Source organism: Emys orbicularis, chromosome 10, assembly GCF_028017835.1.
Source record: "Emys orbicularis isolate rEmyOrb1 chromosome 10, rEmyOrb1.hap1, whole genome shotgun sequence".
In the NCBI taxonomy this organism is placed as follows: Eukaryota; Metazoa; Chordata; order Testudines; family Emydidae; genus Emys; species Emys orbicularis.
The window spans coordinates 33,152,487-33,175,877 of NC_088692.1; the positions used below are offsets into that span (position 1 = coordinate 33,152,487).

The following is a 23,391-nucleotide window of genomic DNA, read 5'->3' on the forward strand; positions in this document are numbered from 1 at the left end:
GGACTGGCTCAGACTAGGGCTCAGCAGCCTGCTTGGGGTAATGTACTATGGGGGGGACGTGGCTGCAGATGGCAGAGGGGAGAGAAGCACTAGAGCGGGGGGGCATGGTGCCCTGTTCGGCTGCCTGACTTGGCTAGACCCGGGAAGCGGCGCCAGAGCCCTTGTGTTTGCAGTAAGGCTCGTTTGCCCCTAATTCATGTTAAAGTTAGTCTGGATGGGGGAGGGTGGGGAGGAGGGGAGGGCTTCAATCCTTCCAGTCCTTCTTTATACAGAGGTGCCACTCCCAGGAGAGATGGTCCGTTCTGTCGTCATCAGTGAAGAAGGATTTGATGTGGTAGGTGCCCCGCACCAGCATGCCCTTGGGGGCCTCGTCCGGGGGGGTCAGGAACTCGTACTCCTCGGCGCGGGGTCCATAGCTGCCCATCATGTAGACGTCTTTATCCACTGGGCACAGAGAGAGAAGGGGGAGCCGTCAGCACGAACAGGGGTGAATGCTCAGGAGCAGACACCAGTTGGCAACAGTGTGTGTGGGGGGGAGCCTGTGGTGACTCGGGGCCAAGGGTGGGGCTAGAACGCTTGACCAGCACCAGGAGTACCCCCACCCCATATCACACTGCCGAGCTCCACATGACCAGCCCCCCGCGGAGCCCCATGCAAGACCTGGAGACCAGCCAGGCCAAGGTGCAGACTCACCTTTCAAGCCTTTCCTGTAGGTGTGATGCAAATACTTCAGGCCACAGACAATCTCCTTGTTCACCTGCAGGGCAGAAGGGTCAGGGTCAGGGGCCTGCCGGAGGAGACCTCCCTCTGGAGACCCCATGGAGAGCAGCCTTGGGAGAGCTGCAGGACAGATGGCGGTGACCCTCCCTGAGCATTCACCAGGGAGGCATCTGATACACAGGGGCTCTATCTGCCCTCAGGTCCTGCTCGTTCGCTGCCTGCCCCCCATTTCCCATCCCAGCGTGCAAGCCTCTAGCTCAGCCTGGCTCTCATGCAGGAGAGCGGCACGCAGTCCGCAGCGCAGTGGGAAGAGCACGCACCCAGCAGCGTCACTGCACCGGGCATCCACCATCACAGGCTGCACTGACCTGTGTCACTATGGAGCACAGGCAGCAGGGCACATTCCAGAGAGTGCCACCAGCCAAGTGCCAGGCAGTGTCAGTCATGACCAGTTGTTCTGCCAGAGGAGACGGTGCTCATTGACCCGCATGCAGCAAGCGAATGCATCAGGCCCAGCCAGGGTCCATGCTGCCTGCTGCAGGATCAGCTCACCTTGAACGAGATCTTCACTCTGTAATCCACCCCTTCCTTCAGCACAAACGACTGGCTCTTCAGCGCCTCCAGATCCCCTGCACCAGCGAGAGGAGAGCTGTCAGCCTGCCTGTCCCTGCCCCCCTTCCGCCAGGGCCCAGAGCCCGCCCCTCCCCAGACACTTGGGCATGGACAGCGTCCCCTTGGGATTCCAACACCTAGGAGCAGGGATGGACTGAGGGCGAATGGGGCCTGTCTCCCCCCTCCCCCCACACCTCCCCTGAGGGCAGAATCTCCCACGGGAGCGGGGGGGTTAGCCTGCGAGTGGCTACCGGCTTATTTAGCTGCTCCCCCCACATCCTTGCCCCTGCCAGGGGGCGTGCTGGGCTGGCCCTGCTCACCTGTTAAGTCCATGGTTATGGGCCCTGGAGCCTGGTCACACAGCAGAGTCAGTCTCGTCAAGGTGACGTTAGCCACGCTGGGATCTAGAGATGGCAGGAGGGGCAGAGTCGGTAGCTGGTCACGGTTGTTACCCGATCCTCTCCCCCTCCCCCCCCCCCGGCTTTTCCAAGAGAACACGGCTTATTCTGCCATCCAAACCTTTTGCTTTAGCAGCTTCTTGCAGAGCCGTCCTGCTGCTCGGCTCCAGGCCAGGCTCCCTTTGCAGCTGCTGCCCGCTGTGCCCACCCTAGCCCAGCAGTAGCTCACCATGCCGCCACCCTATTCCTAACGGGGCAGCTCCCAGGGCTCTGACATTATTCATATCACTAGAATAAACCAATACAACAAACCCGTCTGTATCAATCATTGTGAATGTCACAAACAACATGAATCCAACACATCTATTCCAGGGACCTTACAATAGAGTCCCCTATGCCTCTGCCCAGCTTGGCCCCCGGGGAGGGCATGACTGCCAACAACCCCGAGAACTAGAGGCCACCTCCCCGTCCCAGGACAAGGGCTGCCCTGCCAGAAGCTTCTGCTCAGAAAGCTCAAACTAAGCTGGGATGGCAGGGCGCAGCCAGCACCTGCCCAGGCTACAAAGCCCACAGGTACCCTCCTGTAGTGCTCCTTGTGTCTGATCAGCCAGGCCGGGACCTGCATGCCCATGACCAGAAGGGCAGCTGCTGTCTGCTCCACCCAGTGCCAGGCAGGGGTGGTCCTCAGACAGGAAGGGTTAGTGCACTCTCGGCTGCTTCAGGGGTGGCCCAGCCCATGTGACTGGGGGGCAGAGGAAATGCCGGCTGCCCAGCTCTCTGGGGTTGCAGCTAGAGGGCTGTGCGGAGGTGGCCGCTAGGCAGAAGGGATTGTTCAGCGGCGCAGCCAGGCCTAGCTAGCGGATAGGCCTGTGCTGTCTCATGGATTCATAGGGAGGCTCCACGGGCGAGCCACAAGCCACAGGCGAGCCACAAGCGCCTAGCTGGCTGCTGGGCAAGCTGGCTCTAGATCAGCGGTTGTCAAACTTTCCCAGTTGCAGCCCCCATCTCATTCACAGAATTTGTCGCCCCACCCCCTCCATTACTTATAATCTGAAACCATTTTTCACGCTGGAAGGTGGAGGGGAGACGGAGCCCCCATCACACCTCTCCTGCCTGTCAGGCCACGGGGCCTGGCACCAACCCTGCCAGGAGGGGAAATGCAGCCGCAGGCCTATCTTGTAAACAGGCTTACAGAAGCCCTGGCACTGCAGAGCCTGCTGAAGGTGGGGGCTCCCTACCCAGCCAGGGGGCTCTCTGACCAACCAAGGCAGAACATGTCAGGCTACCATGGCGCCGCTCCCCACAGAGCACAAGGCAAGCCCGGGGCTGGCACAGCATGGAGAGGGCACAGTGAGCGTCGCCATGGAATCGAGAGGAGGATGGTAATGTGGGCTGGGAGAATTCAGCCAGGCCTATAGTAAGGGAGGGTAGGACAGAGATTAACTGGGCACAGCCTCTCCTTGGGGAGCCTCCCCTTTCCCATGGTGGCCTGTTGTAGGCCCTCGTGCCCAGCCATGGCGTGCTTGTGGCCCAGGCCCTAGCCCGCCCCCCGGCAACATGCTGCACATTTGGATACACACCTGCGCTGCATCAGCAGCTCCTGCTGACGGCCCAGACAGCCTCCTTCCCAGGACATGCTGAGCCTGGCAGCCTGGGGCGCTCCGTCAAAATGGACCAAACTCCCTTCTGGTGCTGTGCTGTGCTGGCAGCGCCCAGTGCCCCGCCAGTCCCAGCCCGACTTGGCCAGGCAGGTGGGCAAGTCACTGCCCCAGCCCCCGTCACACTCAGCCATGGGATACGTGGCCAGCTCAGGGCACGCCCCACAGCGGGGGCACCAGCTCCCTCTCCCAGGGCTGAGACAGGCTGCACAGCCCCTGCCTCAGCCAGAGCCCCTGGAGGACTACTCTACAGTTAATCATAGAGATGCTGCCTAGAGTTTTGGCCCAAACCCTCCGCCAGCCATGGAGGTGTGTGGAGCACTGGGCAGCGCGATGGATACAGCGGTGCTATGCAAGCCAGGCTGGCAGTCGTGGTCTACGCCAGTGGTCACCAACTGGTCGATTGTGATCTCCTGCGGTGCAGCGTGGCTGCCGCTAAGGCAGGCTCCCTGCCTACCCCAGCCCCACGCCACTCCCGGAGCGGCCAGTGCAGCCCCGCGGCCCCCGGGGTCTCCCTCTGCGCGCTGCATTGGCCATAGGGTGACCAGAAGTCCCAATAAAATCGGGACTGTCCCGATATTCAGCAGTTTGTCCCGCGTCCCGACGGATGTATTTGGCGGCGCTCCAGCTTTTTTTTTGCTTCGGTGGCGCCCCCCCCCCCCCCCCCATATGTCCCGATATATTTTTCTTATTATCTGGTCACCCTAATTGGCCGGGAGAGCTGCGGGGGCGGTGCTTGCAGAGAGGAGCAGCCTGTGGAGCCATGTGCCCCCCCCCCCGTCCCGTCGGGCTGCAAGGGCACGTTGGCCCCTTCCAGGAGCGGTGTGGGGCTGGGGTAGATAGGGAGCCTGTCTTAGCCTTGCTGCGCCTGCTGCCAACCAGGAGCCACCAAAGGTAAGTGCTGCCCAGCGGGAGGCCGCAACCCAACCCCCTGCCCTGAGCCCCCTCTCAGAGCCAGCACTCCATACCCTTTTGCACCCCGAACCCCTTCCTGCACCCAAAGCCACAGCCCTGACCGCCCTCCCAGAACCAGCACCCTGTACTGCACCCTCCTGCACCCTTACACTCTGCCCCAACCCAGAGCCCCCTCCTGCACCCAAACTCCCTCCCAGAGCCCACACCCTGCATCCCCTACTGCACCTCAACACTCTGCCCCAAACCAGAGCTCTCTCCTGCACCCGAACTCCCTCCTAGAGCTTGCACCCCTCACTCCTGAACCACAACCCCCTCCCCCAGGCTCAGCCCAGAGCCCCCTCCCACACTGTGAACCCCTCGGCCCCAGCCCAGAGCCTGCACCCCTCCCCAACCCCCTGCCCGGTGAAAGTGAGTGAGGGTGGGGGGAAATCGAGTGAGTGGGGCCGGGCTTTGGGGAAGGGGCGGGGTAGATCCTGGGTTGCCCTTAGATTCAAAAAGTGATCTTGGGCATAAAAAGGTTGAAGACCACTGGTCTAGGCAGTGTCTCTAAGGTCAGGGAGACTGTGACGCTACGTCCCATATTCTTCATAGAAATATTGTTATGATTATAGCATATCTAAGATGTATTTTATGCAAGATGGGTCATGTGAGGATATCACTGGAAAGGTTATGATTTACTGAATATGATTATCCTATTTGTATCCATGTATCATTTCTGTATCTGAAGTTAGGAATATTGACTATGTATCAATTACAAGTGTGTTTACACCTGGGGAACGCCCACCAGACAGTAGGCAATCAGTCTGGATGGGCCATTAGGAAGAACAATAGGTCTTTGAAGATGCTAATCTCCCACCTTCCTGAGAAGCTTTCCTGGGATGCTACAAATGCCTCTGACTCATGGCTGCTTTGGCACCGCAAGGTCATGTGATCACATCACTTGGTACTGGATGATAGAATACCAGTATTTTTCCACTGGGTGGGTGGGGGGAACCAGCGTTCCTGCCCTATGTAAAACGTATATAAAGTCAGGGAGTGACTTAATCAGGGCTCATTCTTCACTGAATCCCCGCCCAGGATGACTGCTGGAAACATCTAAAAGAACCCGGGGAGGAGGGGGAGATAAGAGCTGAGCCCAGCCTGGAAAAGGTGTCTGGCCCCTGAAAGAAATGCCTAAAACAACATTTAGGGTGAGAAATTACTACTTGTAACCAGTTCCTTTAGTGTATTAAGCTCACACTGCAGTTTTTGTTTTATTTGCTGGGTAATCCGCTTTGATCCATTTGCTAATCCTTATAATCACTTAAAATCTACCTTTTGTAGTTAATAAACTTGTTTTTGTTTTCTCTAAAACCAGTTTGTGGAATTCATAGCCGGGGGGGACGGACGACTGTGCATATCTTCCTCCACGTTGAGGGAGGAGGCAAATTTCATGAGCTTATGCTGTACAGTTCTCTGTGCAGCGCAAGACGATATAATTTTGTATTTACACTCCAGAGGGGGTGTGGACTTGAGTGCTGGGCAATTCCCTAGCTGAGTCTTCCCAGGCAGAGCTGATTTCAGTGTCTGTGTTTCTCTGCAGCTGGCTGTGGCCCTACCTGTGTGTGTGCTGGAGGCTTGAGGGCCTGGCTCAGAGGACAGTGTAAGGGAGCCCAGGCTGGTGGAATAGGTAGGCTCAGTGGTACCCCAGTACATCAGGTGGCACCACAGAGGGAGTGGGGGGTTAACCCATCACAGAGACCATGTGGGGAATCCAGCCAGAGAGCGGGGCACTGGAGGCAGAGCACAGGGGGGAATGGGAAAAGGAATATTATGCAAATGAGGAAGTGCCTCACCATCAGATATGCTGATTAGGGCACTGCCTCATTTGCATGCCGTCTCCAGCTGTCTAGCTGCAGGCAGAGCCAGGTGGCATCATGCCCAGGGCACAGATACGGGTGTCAAGATCCTGACAAAGGCAGTCAGGTCCAACGGTCAGAGCAGGGGCAAACCTGAAGCTGGGAGCAGCTGAGGAGTTCTCAGTCAGGTTCCAGGCCGGGGCTGATACCAAGGATCAGAGTCCGAGTCAGTGGGGCTGACGTCAGAAGAGGGCGGGTGCCCACACAGGGTTGAGGCACCCACGCAGGTGACAGGAGACGTCCTAAACAAGGGGAGATGCAGCAGCTGGCAGGGGCATTCTAGTGGGCATCCCTCACCACCTATACAGTGATTGGCTCTGCCGTGGCCAATATTATTATTCAGCTGGGGTTGGGGATGCGGCAGTGCTGAGGGGCTGCAGTCAGGATCAAGGCACCCTGTGCAAGGTGCTGTACAGACACAGAACAAATTGTGCCAAGGTATGGCCGGCCCCGCCTCTTAATTCTCATTCTTACCAGCTGACTTTTGTAACAAGGGAACTGTGTAACGCCTGTGTACCTCAGGCCCCGGCCCCTTCCTATCCCCGCCACCGGCCCTGGAGGCAGTGAGAAGACCCACACAACAGCAGCAGTGCCAGATCCCTCCCCAAGCAGATGAGTCCGTAGAATTGCAACCATCCCCTTCCTGGCCTAGTGGGGGCCCGGGAGCACCCCTCTCCCCCCCCCCCCCAGGTACAACACTAAGCCCAGGGGCTGTGGGTTGCCCTGTGGGGCAGGCAGGAGGAGCCCTGATCTTCAGGGGATGAGCCCTGGCTGGATCCCGCACATTCCAATGAACCCAGTACATGGCAGAGGGAGACGCTCAGGTGCCCACTGTTGCCTCCAGAGCCAGAGGGCAAATGCAGCCACCGTGAGCTGGGAGTGCTGCCCTGTCGGCCCCTATTTCCCAGTGTTGACATTGCACCAGGGGGTTCACGTCTCCCATCTCCCCCTAACCCAGCCAAGAGGAGCTGGAGCTAACCAGGCTCCCAGCTGCTTTGGCCCTCACCTCCTTTGTGCTATTTAAAGCACATCTGTGAACTGCTGTTTATCACTGGCCCTCCCTGCACTGATGATTCAGCCTGGAGTCCCACCTAGCAGCACTGGCCAGCCACTCTGCCCTCCCCTAATGCTGTAATTCAGCAGCTCCAGGCCTGGGCGCTGGCTCCAAGACAGACTGGGCACGTGTGACCACGGGGCTGCAGCTTCTCTCGCCAAGGTGCCTTTGCCGACAACGCCCAGCCAGAGCTCCCAGCCACACTCAGATCTGGTCTTTGTTGCTGCTATAAATGCAGAGGGGGCCAAGGCCAGGTGAATGGGCCCAGGAGAAGAGCTGGACTCCAGCCACAGCTCTGCTAGTGGAGCACTCGGGGCAAGCGTCAGGACACGGAGGCTGGTTCCCACAGGAACTGCCTCATTGCAATGGCTGGAGTGTTTTGGATTGCTGCTGCTCTCCCCCAGCGAGTGCTGGCCAGCTAGAGCAGCTGGGGAAGGCTTCCCATGGGAATGGCCTAACTTGGGTGAATTCGGAGAAACTGGGCACCTGCCCTTTCCTGCTTCTCTGACAAATAGAGAAGGCCTGGCTGGGAAGGGCTCTCTCCTCATTGCTTTTTACATTAGAAATTCAGGCCTTGTCTACCCTGTTTTTCCTGAAGACCACAGCCTCGCCTTCACTACACAAAAGGTGCACTACACTTGTATTACAGTCCTAGTGTAGACTGGGCAAGCTGAACCCTAGGTTTCCCCAGGACATAACACACGTTAGCTGGTGGAGGTAACTACAACTTCCCTAGTCTACACTAGGCGTGTAACACATCCTAACATATGGTAAAAATACCCATTTTCCCCTAGAAGCCCAGTCTGCCAGCAGCATCACAGGAAATGGATCAGAACTGAGAGCAAATGAGATTTCCATCAGACAAGTCAAAACTTTAGTGACAATTGCTTTTGGGTGACACCCTCTGTAACGCTATCTCCTCTGATATTTATTGGGTGCTCTTCATTCATTTGTCAGCACCACCAGCTCATCTCCCACTTCCCACCTCTGAGTCTTCCAAGGAGATCTTCAGACAGAAATATCAAGAATCTCCTGTTTTAAGGTACAAGCATTTGATAGTTAAGGAGTCCAAGCGTGGCCTTTATAGACAAAAGAATGGCCACACATCCAGTTGTTCCTTTAATAAAACAAAATGGAGAATTTAGCAAATTAACTTTTCTTTGAAGAGAAACATACTGCGGAGCGAGCCAGACTGATTGGCTTAGAAGACCAAAGAATCAAATTCTTCACTTGGCTAAGCAGCAGCTAAGTGGAAAATGGGAAGAGCCTGCAAACATGTACCCTGTGCGCGCTGGGGGCCAGTGTGACACTGGTGTGAAGGGAGGAGATCTGGAACACGCACATCGCACAAGGCACTCTGGGTTCTGCCAAACACTACAAGTTGCTGATCCCCCCCCAGAGAACCACTCAGTCACAGGCTGAGGCAGCAGCTCTGCAAAATGTTCTCCAAGGCCCAGCCCACCTCCAGGCCGCTCAGCTAGGAAGTCAATTCAACCCTCAGTGGAAGCTAAGACACAACAGAGAAACACGCTGTCCCACCCTGCTCTGCTTTCCAACCACTACTGCCCTGGAGCGGCTGCTGGGCCGGAACAGGGGAGAGCTTAACTGAGTTACAGCCGCGTCTGTGCAATATTTTAGCTCTGCTTCAGCTTGCATTATAGCTGCTCCTGTTGGAGCGTCATACAGCGTAGGAGCATCACCCTGCGCCAGCTCCGTACCATCACAAGTGTTTCCCACGTTCAAGTCAATGCCTGGAGAATTTCCCATCAAAGTGTACCCAAATGGAGCCCTTTATTAGGTGTGAGGTGACCAGGGTTTGCAGGGAAATTGGGGATTGGTGTGTGTGCGCATAGGAGAGTCTAAACAGGCCAGGCATTCTGCTTGGAAACAGATGCCTCCCCCCTGGGTGGGCCCAGACACACGCAACGCTCATCTCAGAACAAAGGGTTCTCCCAAGAGATCAGGTGGCATTCCCAGGGCCTGGGGCAGTTAAGACTAGACTGGACGAAGCCCTGGAGAAAATGCTGTAGGGAACAATCTAATAGTTGGGAGCTAACGGTGCTTCTCCGCCATTAGCGTCCATGCTCTACCGGTGTGGAGCAGCATGCAGTGAACTCCCTGTGGGGTTACTGAGGAGGTCAGTGGTGCACAGCTGCTCGCTGCCCACCACCAGGGCGTTTATTCACGCTCTTCTCGGTCTGCGTCATTGCCTACAACTACAGGGGACGCCTGGATGTGTCACCACTCAGGCCATGCAGTGGCGCAGACCCAGGCCCGTCGCTCACGGGTGAGAAGCCGCCCCATGCAAACGGAGAAATGCTACAGCCTCAGCAGCGTTCAGACGCACTGGACTCCCGGCTGGCTAACTCAGCGAATCAAGCTCACCACTTACCCTCATGCCAAAGGAGAGGAGCTGATGTCAACTGCCAAGATAAGGCACAGGAAGCAGGGGGTGGGGAATAGCCAGTAGCCTGGGAAGGGGGCAGGACAGCCAAGCCTCCGTATAGTGGTGACAATGCAGCACCGCACTGCAGTCCCCACTCGGGGCAGTGTGTGGGTCTACGCCTTAGGGCCGGGGTGGGCAAACTCTTTGGCCTGAGGGCCACATCTGGGATAGAAATTGTATGGTGGGCCACGAATACTCACAAAATTGGGGTTGGGGTGTGGGAGGGGGTGAGGGCTCTGGTTGGGGGTGCAGGCTCTGGGGTGGGGCCAGAAATGAGGAGTTCAGGGTGTGGGAGGAGGCTTGGGGCTGGGGGTGAGGGCTCCGGCTGGGGATCCGGGCTCTGGGGTGGGGCTGGGGATGAGGAGTTTGGGGTGTAGGAGGGTGCTCCAGGCTGGGACTGTGGGGTTCGGAGGGCAGGAGGGGGATCAGGGCTGGGGCAAGGGGATGCTCAGGGGTGTAGGATCTGGGCAGCGCTTACCTCAAGCGGCTCCCAGAAGCAGAGGCATGTCCCTTCTCTGGCTCCTATGCGGAGGAGCGGCCAGGCGGCTCTGCACACTGCCCCATCCGCAGGTACTGCCCCTGCAGCTCCCATTGACTGCAGTTCCCAGCCAATGGGAGAAGTGGGGGCTGCGCTTGGGGCGGGGGCAGCGTGCAGAGCGTAGCCTCCTGGCTGCCCCTACACGTAGGAGCTGGAGGGGGGCCGTGCCATTGCTTCCGGGCGCCGCATGAAGCGGCCCCCGATCCTGCTCCCCAGCTGAAGTAGGGCAAGCTCCAGACCCCACTCCCCAGCGGGAGCTTGAGGGGCGTATTAAAACTGCTGGTGGGCCAGATCCGGCCTGCGGGCCATAGTTTGCCCACCCTGCTTTAGGTACTCCCAGCAGGAAGGTGTTTCCATCTTTGTCACCTACGAATGAAAGGTACAAGGTCGCTCCATAACTGTTACTATGGAAACTACCATGGCGATAACGTAACCAAGGAGACTGCAGTACAGACCCGACCCTAGACAGCTGTTACAATTCAGAGGTGGGTGGAAAGCTACCAGTGTCCCCTTCGTAAGTCTGGGGGCACAGACTGGCCCTGAGGGGAGGAACAGGCTGAGGCGGCACCATTCCCAACAGAGGGAGGTGCAGTGATGTACCTGCCCCCCATGCCCACATGGGCACAGCTCACAGCCCTACATGGCAGCTCCCCACCGGGGACAGACACCAGACCAAGAGGAGACGTTCCGCTTCCCCCGTGGCACAACCCCACCCCACGGGACTCAGTTGCTCTTCCAAGTTTGGAGCTGAAAGGAGCCAGGTAAGGAACTTTCCACATGGCTCCTCCTCCACTGGTACTGCCCCCGGGTGAGGATTAAACAGAGACCCCCTCCCACACCGAGAATGCCCCTCCCATGCTCCCGCAGACTGGGCCGGGGCCTTACCGACACCCACTGGGATGGGCCCGAGCAGCACCCGCTTGTATTTGTTCAAGCTCTCATCGCCCTCATCCAGCTGCTGGATCTCCTGGAGGGTCTTCTTCTCTGGGGCCCTGTACGCCAAGTCCACATCATCCATCTCCTCCTCCAGGGGGGGCATCACACCATCCTTGTCCACCATGATATCTGAGGGGAGGAGAAGCCAGTCAGAGCAAGGAGGGACCCACAGCCTCCTATGGGAGAGCCCCATGGCCACTCACCCACCAACTAGGTGCCAATCCCTGGGGCTAGACACGCTGGTGTGAGCTGGGGGTGGGAAAGGTACCCTTCCCAGGGCACCTGCAGCCTGTTGGGGAGAGGTAGCGGTGCCAGGGAGAACAGGGATGGGGTGGGGTGGTGCCAGGGAGAATAGGGTGTGGCGGGGGATGGGACAGGAGTCTCGAGGAAGCAAGGGGCCAGGTTTTCCCCTCCCCATGGCAATTCTCTACTCACACCCACAGGAACAAAGCCATCACCCCAAGAGCAGCCTGGGTGGAGGGGAAAGCCTAGTCCTCAGAGCTCCACTCTGCACCCCCTGCCTCAGCCCCAACCACCCCCCATGCATTGCAGCCACTGGCAGGTCTGTGTATTGCAGCTGCAGAGCCATTCTCCACCTTCCCCAGCAAGCGCTGGCCTCACCCCCAGTTAATGGAAGTGCCGGGCAGGGCAGCCAGACTCCAAGCAGCCAGAGATCAGTCTCGAGTTCATTTGTTTGCTTTTGGCTGTACCAGCAGCTGATCAGCCCATCAGCACCCTGCCTAATCACAGCAACTCCCCTGAGCAGGGCCGCCGAGCGGGGCGCAGCCACACACACACACCCATGGCCACCGAGCGGGGCCCGGCCCCCCACACTGCCCTGCACGGCCACCTAGCAGGAGGCCAGCCTCTCCTCCCCCCCAACAGTCCCACATGCCCCAAAGCACATCCCTCAGACCAAGGGATAAAATGCAGCCACCAGCCTCAGCTGCCAGAACAGAGCAGAGATGGTCCCACAGGAAGAACCACACAGGCATAGAATCAGAGAAGATTACGGTTGGAAGAGACCTCAGGAGGTCATCTAGTCCAACCCCCTGCTCAAAGCAGGACCAATCCCCAACTAAATCATCCCAGCCAGGGCTTTGTCAAGCCTGACCTTAAAAACCTCTAAGGATGGAGATTCCACCACCTCCCTAAGTAACCCATTCCAGTGCTTCACCACCCTCCTAGTGAAATAGTGTTTCCTAATATCCAACCTAGACCTCCCCCACTGCAACTTGAGACCATTACTCCTTGTTTTGTCATCTGCCACCACTGAGAACAGCCGAGCTCCATCCTCTTTGGAACCCCCATTCAGGTAGTTGAAGGCTGCTATCAAATCCCCCCTCACTCTTCTCTTCTGCAGATTAAATAACCCCCGTTCCCTCAGCCTCTCCTCGTAAGTCATGTGCCCCAGCCCCCTGATCATTTTTGTTGCCCTCCACTGGACTCTCTCCAATTTATCCACATCCCTTCTGTAGTGGGGGGGAGGGGGAACCAAAACTGGACACAATACTCCAGGTGTGGCCTCACCAGTGCCAAATAGAAGAGATCCAGGCCAGTCACTGACGAGCCCCTGGGAAGGACCAAGTGCACTTCCTAGTGATGCCCCAAGAGCATGCTGCAGTCCCCCTTGGGAGGGGCCTGGGCTGGGCCATGAGCTAGGATCTAGTCACTGCAGATGGGGGTGAAGGCATTTCCTCACCCCAGTCCCACATCCAAGGGCCAGGTGTGCATGGGAGACAGGGCCCTGAGTGCCCACTTGGCTGCTCTCCCCGGAAGTGATGGGAAGGGGCCACACTCCCCACAGCTCAGCCCTGCTGCTGGTTTGTCAGCCTCCAGGTGAAGTCTCTCTCCAGCTGCTGGCCCTGCCGCCTCCAGGCTCCATGTCACGCCAGGCTCTCGCCAACTCAGTACCACCAGCAAGGGGGTCTGCAGGGTAAGCGATGCCTCCAGTGACACCCAGGCTGCTCTGTGGCCTCAGGTGGCAGCACAGGGTCACTGCAGTGTGAGGGGGCTGACAGGGACCGCAGAGCCCTAGCATGAGTGCTGCTGGGACGGGAAGAGCCCTGAGAGACTGCAGCTGAAGGGGATCTGAGCACCCAGAACCTGAGGAGCCGCACAGGACTGCCTAGAAATTCCCAGCCTTGTGCAGAGTCGGTGCCTCAGGCTATCGCGCTGCGAGACCGCCGCACCTCCAGTGACGCCCCAGAGCCAGGCAGGATTGAGGCTGCTGGACAGACCCATCAGGATCAGGCGTGGCACTCCAAGGGGACCTAGCCATCCATGCTGCTGTGAAGCCTAGCTAAGGCTCAGAAGTGGGGAGGAGTCACTCCCCCAACCCAGCAGGGAGCATTCACAGGCTAGATAGCATCTCAGGGGCGCAGTGCCCTGCATGGGGGGGCCCAGGGGTACTTCTCAGCAGGACAGGCACCCAGCCCAGGCACTCTGGAGCAGCCTTGTTTGAGACACCAGCAGCTCCAGGTGCCCACCCTACACATTTGCCATCCTGTTTAAATAGCAAACATTCAATCTCCTCTTCGGAATGGTAACGCAGCGGGAAGGTAGCTGGGGAACTGGCTCCAGCCTGACGCTGCGTGACCCAGAGCCAGGAACACCAGTGAGGCCAGTTTGCGGCAAGCAGCACCCAAGCGCCAGGTTTGACAGTCTGCCCTGATCTATTATTTGTATTACCACGGTGTCCAGCCATGGACTAGGAGCCCACCTTGCTAAGCGCTGTGCATTATCTATTACAAGTATTACAGTAGCATCCAGGATCCCACTGTGCAAGGTGCCGCACATTAACTATTAGGTGCATTACGGTAGCAGCTAAGTGCCCCAGCCACGAACCAGGCGCCCACTGTGCAAGGTGCTGTACAAACAGATCTAGTCTCCTGTGTTCCTGAATCATCCAAGAGGAGTTTAGCACGTCCTTGAATTGATCCCCTCTTTCCAGGTACTCAGCAAGTTCTGCAAATAGTCCCCAGACTGCACAGCACAGGGGAGTGATTCGCTGCAAGTGTCCCGCCTTCACAACTCCAGCTGCACTGGTCAGCTTTGACTGGCCCCATGAGGTCACCTGATGTTCCCGTTCCACTCAAGAGTCAGTTTGCGGGGCCAGTGCTCTCCTCAACGTGCCCTGTTTGCTGCACGCTTCCTTGCCAGTGATTTGTAGAAGAATCCCAGGATGAAGTGTGGGTGGGGTCCCCCTCCCAGCTCAAACACCCAGTGCAATTGTGCAGCGAGGGCCGGGCAGCCAGGCCTGGCCTTTGCCTGTACAGCACCGACATCGCACCATTCCAGCAGAAACGCTAGGAAGGCTGAGCAGTGACAACGTACTGGCCAATCCCTTCATTAACAATCCATCTGCTTGGAAGCAGGGAAGTGAACCGTTCAAGCCATCACAGTTCCCACCCAGCCCACCCACGCTTACCAAGCACAAAGCACCGCATTTGTCACATTGCCTTTGCAGGTCGGCTTTCATTTAAGCTCTGCCAGCTGCGACACGACAGCCCTAGCCCTGTGTATCTGTCTGATTTTACAGACTCAAGAGGTTTCATCAACAAGCTGTGAGCTGCTCAACTGACCCTCCCACCCTTCAGTAGTTCTCCTTCACACATACAAACACTTAAGGTTGCCAGGAGAACCTGAATGCTGTATTTCCCGACTGATGTGCAATCGAAAATCTGAGTCTTCAATCTGCATCAACTAACAGCTTTTGGCAGACACAGAAAGTATTTAAAACCTGAATTAATTCTACTAATTAGAATCTGGTTTGTGTTTGTTTTTTTCCCCAAATTTCCCATAAGTGATGCAGGTTCCTAGCGCCACCCAACAGCCACTCCATGCCAAGAGCTGGGAGCACGTACATTGTTAAAGGAGAAAAACCCAGGACAGATGCATGGGAGATGCCTCCGTTGTACAGCTGCTTGGAAGGGAAAGTGAAATTGGCTCAGCATTTTCCTCCAGAGGCTTCACTCCTGTATATGTCATGGTGCCGGTCACATGCCCTGCTAGACCCTGACAGTTCAAAATCCTACTGGATTGGTGACTGCGCTAGCTCACTAGTCATACCCAGTCAGCCACTGCCTGCAGCCTCGCCTGGGACACCAGCCCGGTGAGGAAGGACTTGGACAGATGAAGAGTGAATGCTGCTCTCCCCTTTACCCTGCTCCTGAGGACAAAGAGGGGCTCCTGCAGAGACACAGACATCAGTGACAGGGAGCCTGCCTGGTCTGGGAGTAACACACAGCAGAAAGCAAAATCCCTTCTACTTATTCCAGCCAGGAGTAGGAGCCCATTGCACTAGCAGGCCTGGGAGAATGGGAGGATTACCAGCACCTGGGGGGACCTGGGAACTCGGATGGCTTTAGCCTTAGGCCAGCAGCTTGGACGAGCTGCATTTACTTAGGGAAGTGTCGGAGGCAGAGCTAGAGGCAGCGCTGTGCCCAGGACAAACCTGAGCCTGCCTACTTGTGGAGAGACGAGGTGGGTGAGGGAATATCTTTTATTGGACCAACTTCTGCTGGTGAGAGGGAAGCTGTCAGGCTTCTACAGAGCTCTGGGTCTCCTCACCCCCCTTGCCCATCTAGTATCCTGGGACCGACAGGCTACAACTACACTGAGTGCTCCTGAGCTGGCGGTTGGTGGAGCTGGGGCTATAGCATGTTGGGAGTGTGGGATGACCCCTGCTGGGGGGTGCCCGAGCGCTGCCGATTTAGTTCCTTATGACAAAGGGTGAGCCTGGTTTCCAAATGAGACCATCTCACAGGCGGCTCCTCCCTCCCCTGCCACCTCAGACCCGCCTGCATGCACCGCTGGGCTACAGTCTGCCCGCCCCACCCCCACTTCCTCAGTTACATAGGAAAGCTGCTGACCTGGCTGGGTGAGGCCCATTTCTGCAGCCTCTGGTCTAAGGGCTCTGCCAGGAGGCTGGGGTGCTGCTAGGACTCAGAATGTGGGATTGAGACAAAATCTCTGGATTGAGGTCTGAGCCCAAACACCAGAGCTGCTCACCACCCAGTGCCCTGCAAGCCCCAGCACACACACCCCCAGTGCCCCCCTAGCTGCTGTGACCTTCTGTCTCAGTGGGGGAGGCCCCTCCCTCCCGCTCTGGTAAAATGCAGTCAGGCAGCCAAAGAGTTAATAGTGCAGCACCTGCAGGCTGCTATTGCAGCCAGGTGGGTGGTTGCTTGGTAACTGTACCTGTAGGGAGCTCTGTGGAGCGCTCCCTGGGGGTGAGGAGGGGAGCATCTGGGCACCGGGGCGGGGCATGTGCTCCCCAGTTGCAGGAGAATTACTCCAGATCATGCCTGTGCTGTGGGCTGGAATCCTCGCTCAGGTAGGCCGTGCGGGGCTCTGGGGGGCCGTGTCATGTGAGGGAATTTACCACGCACAGCTGCTTTGCCCTCTAACCCCTCTCAACATGGCACAAGTGGGAAGCAAAGGCCTCTGCTTGCCTCCACGGGGGCTGGACGGAGCCCTTCCCAGGGGCTGCTGCTAGCCACAAGAGCCCATGCTGCAGGCCTGCAGTGCATGGCCCGGGGCCTTTCTGGGGCAGGGTGTCTATTGGTTAGAGCAGGGAGCCAGGAGTTCTGTTCTCCACCCGGGCAGTCACTAACCTGCCATGCCGCGAGTAGATGCCACTCTGTGGGCATGGTGGTGTCACACCAGCTGCCCCTAGACTCTGTTTCCCCTTTAACCTCTTGGGGAAGTGCTCGGAGGTCACAGGGCGGGAGGAGCTGTCTGGGCAAGGAGCAGGATGACAAGTGGCCCCCTTGTGCTGCTGATGCTGGTGGCTTCTGGGCTGCAGAGATGCAGCTTCCAAGCAACCACGGGCAGGGCAAGGCTCTCAGCCATCGCCAGCCTGAGCCCCAACACCAGGCGTGTCTGCGATGCCACAGGCACAGAACGAGGGCCAGGCAGCAAGTGGCGTGCTCCGGCTGCGGAAACAGCCAACGGATCATTCGATTCACTGCACCAGCCCCCATCAGTGGGCCTGGCCTGGGCGCTCTGGGGCCCACCACTGGAAGGGAGAGCACACGGGGCGCCGCTCGCTGTGCACACTTTGCCACTCAAACCGGGGCTCAGTTACTTGCAGATCCCATGGCCTCTCCTCCTGCCAGGAGCGCGAGAAGGAAAGCTGCTGTCTGCTCCCGCTCCTCCATGGATGTGGGAAGGGTTGGGGGCTTGGGCGAGGCTCTCAGGCCTGGTCCCGACCCCTCCCCATGGCTAGCAGCACTGGTGAGCAGAAGGCACAGATGAGCTCCTCTGCTCTGAGGAACCTGCGGATTGGCCATTGCACAGGAGGCGAGAGCAACCCCCAGGAGAAGCAGCTGCTATGCTGGGAGGGGGGATGCTGCAGAAAGCTCACAATAGAAACCCCGGGGTTCCTGGCTGCACATGTCGCATGCAGCCCCCTCCCCAGGGTGGATGCTCCTCTCACTCAGCCCGGTGTAAATCCGGAGCACCTCCATGGAAACGCTGGCCACTGCTCCCGCATGCAAGGTGAAGGCAATGGAGAATCAAGCCCCAGGAGAACTCCCCAGCGTGCAGGTCCATGAGCCAGGAGAACAGGGTTTAGAGCAGGCCAGGCAGCAAGTAAATGACGTGATCCTGGCAGCTGGAGCCAACCAGCCCCAGGTTTGATACTAACACCTGGTTCCCTCACACTGTGACCCAGTCTATCACACTTGTCCCCGCCCCAAAGAGCACTCACACCCACTGGCACACTGGGAAATGTTGGCACATGAGCCCAGCTGCCTGTGGGTGCAAACACTCTAGAGCTTTCCCAAGGCCTGGCAGACTTGCCACGGATGTGTGGGCGAGCAGCATTCTGGGCAGAGCTCCAGGTGATGGGCACTGGGTGGGGGGCACTGGCTTTCCACTAACACCCATTTCACCAGCCTCTTCCCTCAGCCTACAGCTAGGGCCTGGAAAGGGCTGCTGCGTCCTCCGTTCGTTCACCTGGCAGGCTCCGGCCCCCTTCTATGAGCAGCCTCTGACCAGCAGCAGGGAAGGGCACCCCTTCACCTCCCCCGCCCTGAACCAGAGACTCAGCCCAGCCTTGGGGCTTGCAGGGAGAGTCCAAGGACTTTGGGCTAGGTCCCTTCCCAGCCCCTTGGGCCCTGGCAGAAAAGGGAGCCGTGGGGTCCCTGAGAGAACCCCAGCTGGCTCCCCAGAGCAAAGGGGCCAGGAGCAGGCTCTGCTCCAGAGGTGGCTGTTGTTAATGAGCTGACAGTGCTCAGGGTTGGGGCTCCCAGGGAACAAGGGCAGCTCCACACTTTGCAGATGGGCCTGGCCGCTCCTGGATGGTGCACACTCAGGCTGAGAGTAGCATATGGAGCTGGGCTTGGCCCCTGGGGGAGACTGACTCCGTGGGGACCTGGCAAGCTGGATGCGCTAGGGGCTCAGCTCATTGGAACAGTGTAATTAGGCATCACCTGGCAGGAGCAGTAACATCTCATGGGAACCTCTCTAGGGCCCACAGCCAGAGCCCTCTGCAGCCAGCAGGCCCTTGGCTCTGCCCCCACCGGGCACCTAGCACGGCCCACTGCACAACTGGGCAGAGCCAATGTTGAGCCTGACCAGCTGGCATTTCACATCCACTCTGCCCAGGTGCAAATGACACACAAGGAGTGAGGCAGGGGACTGGCCCCTAGGTGGGGCACAGTGTGCGGTGGGCTGTCTGGCAAAGGGCTCTGTCAGTAAGCAGCCCTGGCTGAGGCAAGGGAGAGCAAGCGATGGGCATCATCACAGAGCCAGTGCCCTAACCAGGGCTTTGGAGCAGAGCCCGGAGCTGGAGCACGGAGCAGCAGGTTTTTGCCTGGAGCTGGAACGGAGCCGGAGCACAGCTCCAAAGCCCTGGCCCTAACGACTGCCCGCTGTGGCTCACGCTCACGCCTCTTTCATGAAGCACGCGTTAGGTCTCTGTGGACATCAGAGCCGGGGCTGTCCTGTTTGCCTTGGGCAATGCTGGGAGCTAGGATGAGCCCCTCCCCCCCTACAAAGCACCAACGCTGGAGCTCCTTCCCGCAGCCTAGGTAAGCTCCTCCACCGAACGAACACCCGACAGGCAGTTGGGAGGGAAAGCGAGGGCTCCGCACATGCACCCCCGCCCCAAGTCCCGTCTGCACCTGAGAGCGCTCCAGCAGAAGCAGGGCCTGGTTTGTGACAGCAGTAAGGTACAAGCTCACGGGAAAGCCCCTGCTCCCCTCCAGGCCAGCAGGCCCCCACACCCTCAGACAAACTCACTGGACTAGTGGGGCCACAGCAAACAGCGCCCCATGCTGGGGGTGCTGCTCAGCATCAGGGTGCAGGATGCAGCCCCCAGTGCCCTGGAGCGGGTCCTGCCCCCCTTATAAAGCAGTCAGCACCCAGACTCCAGTACAGGGCACGCGCCAGGCTCAGAGACCCCAGGCAGACAGCAGCACAGCACAGCCTCACCTGAGGCATGGAGAGAGAGTTCGCCAGCAGCTGCCTCCTCTGCCCTCTACCGGCTCCCTGCCAGGGGGCTCTCCCAGAGGGGAACAGCCCATGGCTGGGAGATTGGGGTGGGGGGGAATCCTCTGAGCCCCTGGTGCCCCACAGCGAGTCCCTCCAGTTCCTTGCTCAGACCAGTTTCTCCCTCCCTCCTCCCCGAGCTTCGCCCACCACTCCCCAACCTCCTCAGTGAAGTCATAACACTGGGCTTGTGACATCACAGCCTGTTGCCATGGAAATGGTTGCGATGTCCCAAATCCCTGAGGGGTGGGGGATGGGCCCAGGATGCGGGTGGCCTGGTTGGAACCCAGAGAAGGGGAGGAGGGGTTATAGATATGGGGGGATGTTAATCCCAGAGAGGGGGTCTGGGGGGATGGTCACAGTGGGACCTGTGGAGTGCTCCCAAGGCAGACATCATCTGGCTCCACTGAGAGGACTGTAGGGGCCGGTCCCAGGGACAGACTGAGGGAAGCTGGGATAGTTCTGCTCAGAGACAGCTCTGTGCCTGGTGCCCCCCCACCTTCCACATAGGGCCCTGCTCCCCACCCTGAGCCAGGCTTCTCATGGGAGGGAGGTGTCATCACAGGCCTCTGGGGCAGGAGCCAGGGAAGCTGCTCCCTACCAGAGCCCTGGAGCAGGGGAATAAGCCGAGGCTGTGCTGAGAGAGCGGCTGGGACTGGGGTCCCGGCTCTCTGCTCCCAGTGGTTCAAGCCGGAGCAGGTGCTGGGGGTCAGCGAGCCAGCCTTACTCCAGAGGGTTTGCAATAGCCTTGCCGGCTGCAGCCAGTCACGCCCAGCTCTGCGGAGCCTGGCTTGTCTCTCTGAATTGACAGTGGCGGAGCCCACACGCCCTCAGGGGACCCTGCCAGCCCTCCACCATCAGCGCTGAGCAGCACTCGTCTGGGCCTGCAGAGCTTTCCTCCCAGCAGGACGCGGGGGACTTTTGTTCTGCAGGAGGCTGGAGCCACACCAGGGACAGCAAATGGGCCCACGCCCCAGCCTAAGGCCATAGCGGCTCTGCCTGGCACAGGCTGGCATGCCAGCTGGCAGTGACCCGTCGGCCCCCTGCCTCAAGGGCTCAACCCATGAGGACCCCTCCTTAGCATCAAATCCCCCACCAGCTCACACATGGGGAAGGTCCTGGTGCTCACCGTGGGCACCGACTGTCTCGCCCCTTCCTCTCCCTGCCACCTCCCATCTGCTCCTCCCAGCACAACAAAGGCTCGCCCAGTGCTTGCTCCAGCCCTGCCGGGCCTGCCCCTCTGTGCCCACACTCGATACCCTGAAAAGACAACGGAAAATCCGGACAAATTATACCATTGTAAGAGCAAGAGGGCAGCGAACCCCCAGTGCCCCGGCCAGGCCTTGGGTAGAGCAAAGGCAGCCTGGCTGCAGCTGAGCCCACACAGCCCCCAGCCCTTGTGCCCAGACTGCAGGGAGTTAGCATTGGGGGGGGGGGGGGAAGGAGGGGCTCTGCTGGGGGCTGCTGGGCATGGAGAACCCCTCACACCTCAGGGAGGGGCACTGGCCAGGGACAGCTTTGGGAGCAGCCGACTGGATACGTAGTTACTCACATGGTGTGTGCACCCCCGAGCCCCGGCTCCTGCACCCCCAGTCCCTGCACACAGCCAGCCACACCCCAGCTCCTGGCCCCTGCATACACCCACTCCCCTCTCTGCCTGTGCACATCCCCTGCACACACACACACACACCTGCACCCCCCCTCCGCCCATGCACGCACACACACACCGGACCCTGGCCACTACACACACCCACACTCCCCCCTGCCCGTGCACGCCCCCTGCACACACACAGCCATGCACTCCCCTCCGCCCATGCACGCACACCCCAGCCCCTGCATACAACCGAACACGTGCACACACCCACACTCCCCTCTGCCTGTGCACACCCTCTGCCCCTGCACACACACACACACACAGAGCCATGCACTCCCCTCCGCCGGCCTGGCCCCGCCATACACCCACTCCCCCTCCGCCTGTGCACACCCACTGTCCCTACACACACCTGCACTCCCCTCCTCCCGTGCACACAAACCCGGCGGCCCCTTCACACACACCCCCCCCCGGCGCCTCTGCGCACCCCACCCTGCCGCCCCGGGCCCGCAGCCCCACACCCTCGCCCGCTGGGGTGCCGGTCCCACCCCGCTGCCCCCACGGAGGAGCCGCCCCGCCCGGCCCGCTCACCTCGGGCGCACACCGCCAGCCGCAGCAGCTCCAGCAGCTGCCCGCCGAACTCGCACGCGTCCGAGCCCAGCATGGTGCCGCCCGAGCCAGCCGAAGGGGGTCGCCGCCGAGGGAGGGGTCACGGGGCCATGCGAGCCCCAGGCCGCCAGCCCGAGCCTGCTGCGGGGGGGAGCGGCCGGTGGGCGAGCGGCGCGCAGCCGGAGTGCGAGCCGCGCCGTGCCGTGCCGTGCCGTGCCGCGCCGGCCGGAGACGTGCGGCCCCCTGCGCTGCGCCAGCCCCAGCCCCAGCCCAGCTCTCAGCAGTCGCCAGACCGCGATGAGCTCATCGCCAGCTCGCCGCGCACACCCGCTCCCCTGCGGCCTGGCGGCCCCTCCCCGGGGATGGCGGGGGCTGTGCCCAGCTGCAGCCCGGGGCAGGTGCAGGCAGCCAGCCGGGAGGGCTCCAGCTGCTTTCCTGACTTGGGACTGCGGGCTCGGGCTCTGGCCACTAGGTCCGGCTGCCCGCGCCCCGGCTGTGTCGCCAATCGCCTGGTGGACGGGGGGAGACGGGTTCAGTTCTCAGCTCTGCCTGGCTTGGCGCAGGGACTGGCACCCACTTCCCAGTGAGCGCCCTGACCACCAGCCTATTGGTTAGCTGGAGAGTCTAAGGCGAGAGGGGACCATTGTGATCATCTGGTCTGACCCCTGTCTGACAAGCCAGAGACCTGCCCTGGAATCCTTCCTAGAGCAGGACTCTTAGAAAAGCATCCAATAGTGATTTAAAAATTGTCAGTGGTGGTGGTAGATTCTCCAGTGGTTAATGACCATCAATGTTAAAAATGTATGTCTTCTCTCCAGTGAGAATGTATCTAGCTTCAACTTCCAGCCATGGGATCCTATTCTACCCTTGCCTGCTAGACTGAAGAACACACTATTAAATATTTGTTCCCTATGTAGGTACTTAGACTGTAACCAAGTCACCCCTTCACCAGTGGCGGATTTAGAGTTAGTGGGGCCCTGTGCTCAGCTTCATTTTTGGGGGGTCCCCTTGGGACCCAGCCAAGAAAAAACATTCTCTCTTATCTCCCCCGCCCCCGTTTTTCATTCTTTTTTTTCTTCATCCTCCTCCTATAAGTAATAGCAGGTAAATGAAAATAAAGTGAGGTACCTTGATTGTTTTTGTAGTTTAACTTTTTTTTCACAGACCACTTGAAAATCACTGGGGGTCTCGACGGACCACTTAATGATCTTTCCAAATATTGTTTGTACCGTTAGCTAACTATTGTAAAGCGCTTTGGATAAGAGCGCTTTATAAAAAAAATGTAAAAAAAAATTGGAGTGCTGGGTCTGGCCAGGAGTTAGGATGTGGGAGGAGGCTCAGGGTTGGGGTGCAGGGTCTCAGAGGGAGTTAGGGTGCAGGAGCAGGTTGAGGTGCAGGGTCTGGCCAGGAGTTAGGATGCGGGAGGGAGCTCAGGGCTGGGGCTGAGGGTTGGGGTGTGGAGTGCTTACCTGGGGCAGCTCCTGTTTGGTGCGAGGGGTGCAGGTGGGGATGGGGGC

The 23,391-nt window shown here is 59.1% G+C and overlaps 1 protein-coding gene across 1 annotated transcript; it reads right to left on the reverse strand.

Annotated features, from left to right (window-relative positions):
* Positions 1–244: 244 nt before the first annotated feature.
* On the reverse strand, positions 245–21,929 carry ARHGDIG (Rho GDP dissociation inhibitor gamma). The gene is made up of 6 exons (XM_065412396.1): positions 21,857–21,929; positions 11,125–11,304; positions 1,653–1,736; positions 1,273–1,349; positions 694–757; positions 245–444 (listed from the first exon to the last, which is right to left on the reverse strand). Exons 1-6 carry the CDS (start codon positions 21,927–21,929, stop codon positions 245–247), a joined length of 678 nt encoding a protein of 225 aa, XP_065268468.1.
* Positions 21,930–23,391: the final 1,462 nt, after the last annotated feature.

Excerpts from the sequence above, each read along its gene's own strand:
- ARHGDIG (XM_065412396.1), bottom strand. The coding sequence starts at position 21,929 with ATGCTGGGCTCGGACGCGTGCGAGTTCGGCGGGCAGCTGCTGGAGCTG. Across the intron at positions 1,737-11,124 it reads GCCCATCCCAGTGGGTGTCG|ATCCCAGCGTGGCTAACGTC; the intron begins GTAAGGCCCCGG and ends TGCCATCTCTAG. Across the intron at positions 445-693 it reads CTACAGGAAAGGCTTGAAAG|TGGATAAAGACGTCTACATG; the intron begins GTGAGTCTGCAC and ends CTCTGTGCCCAG.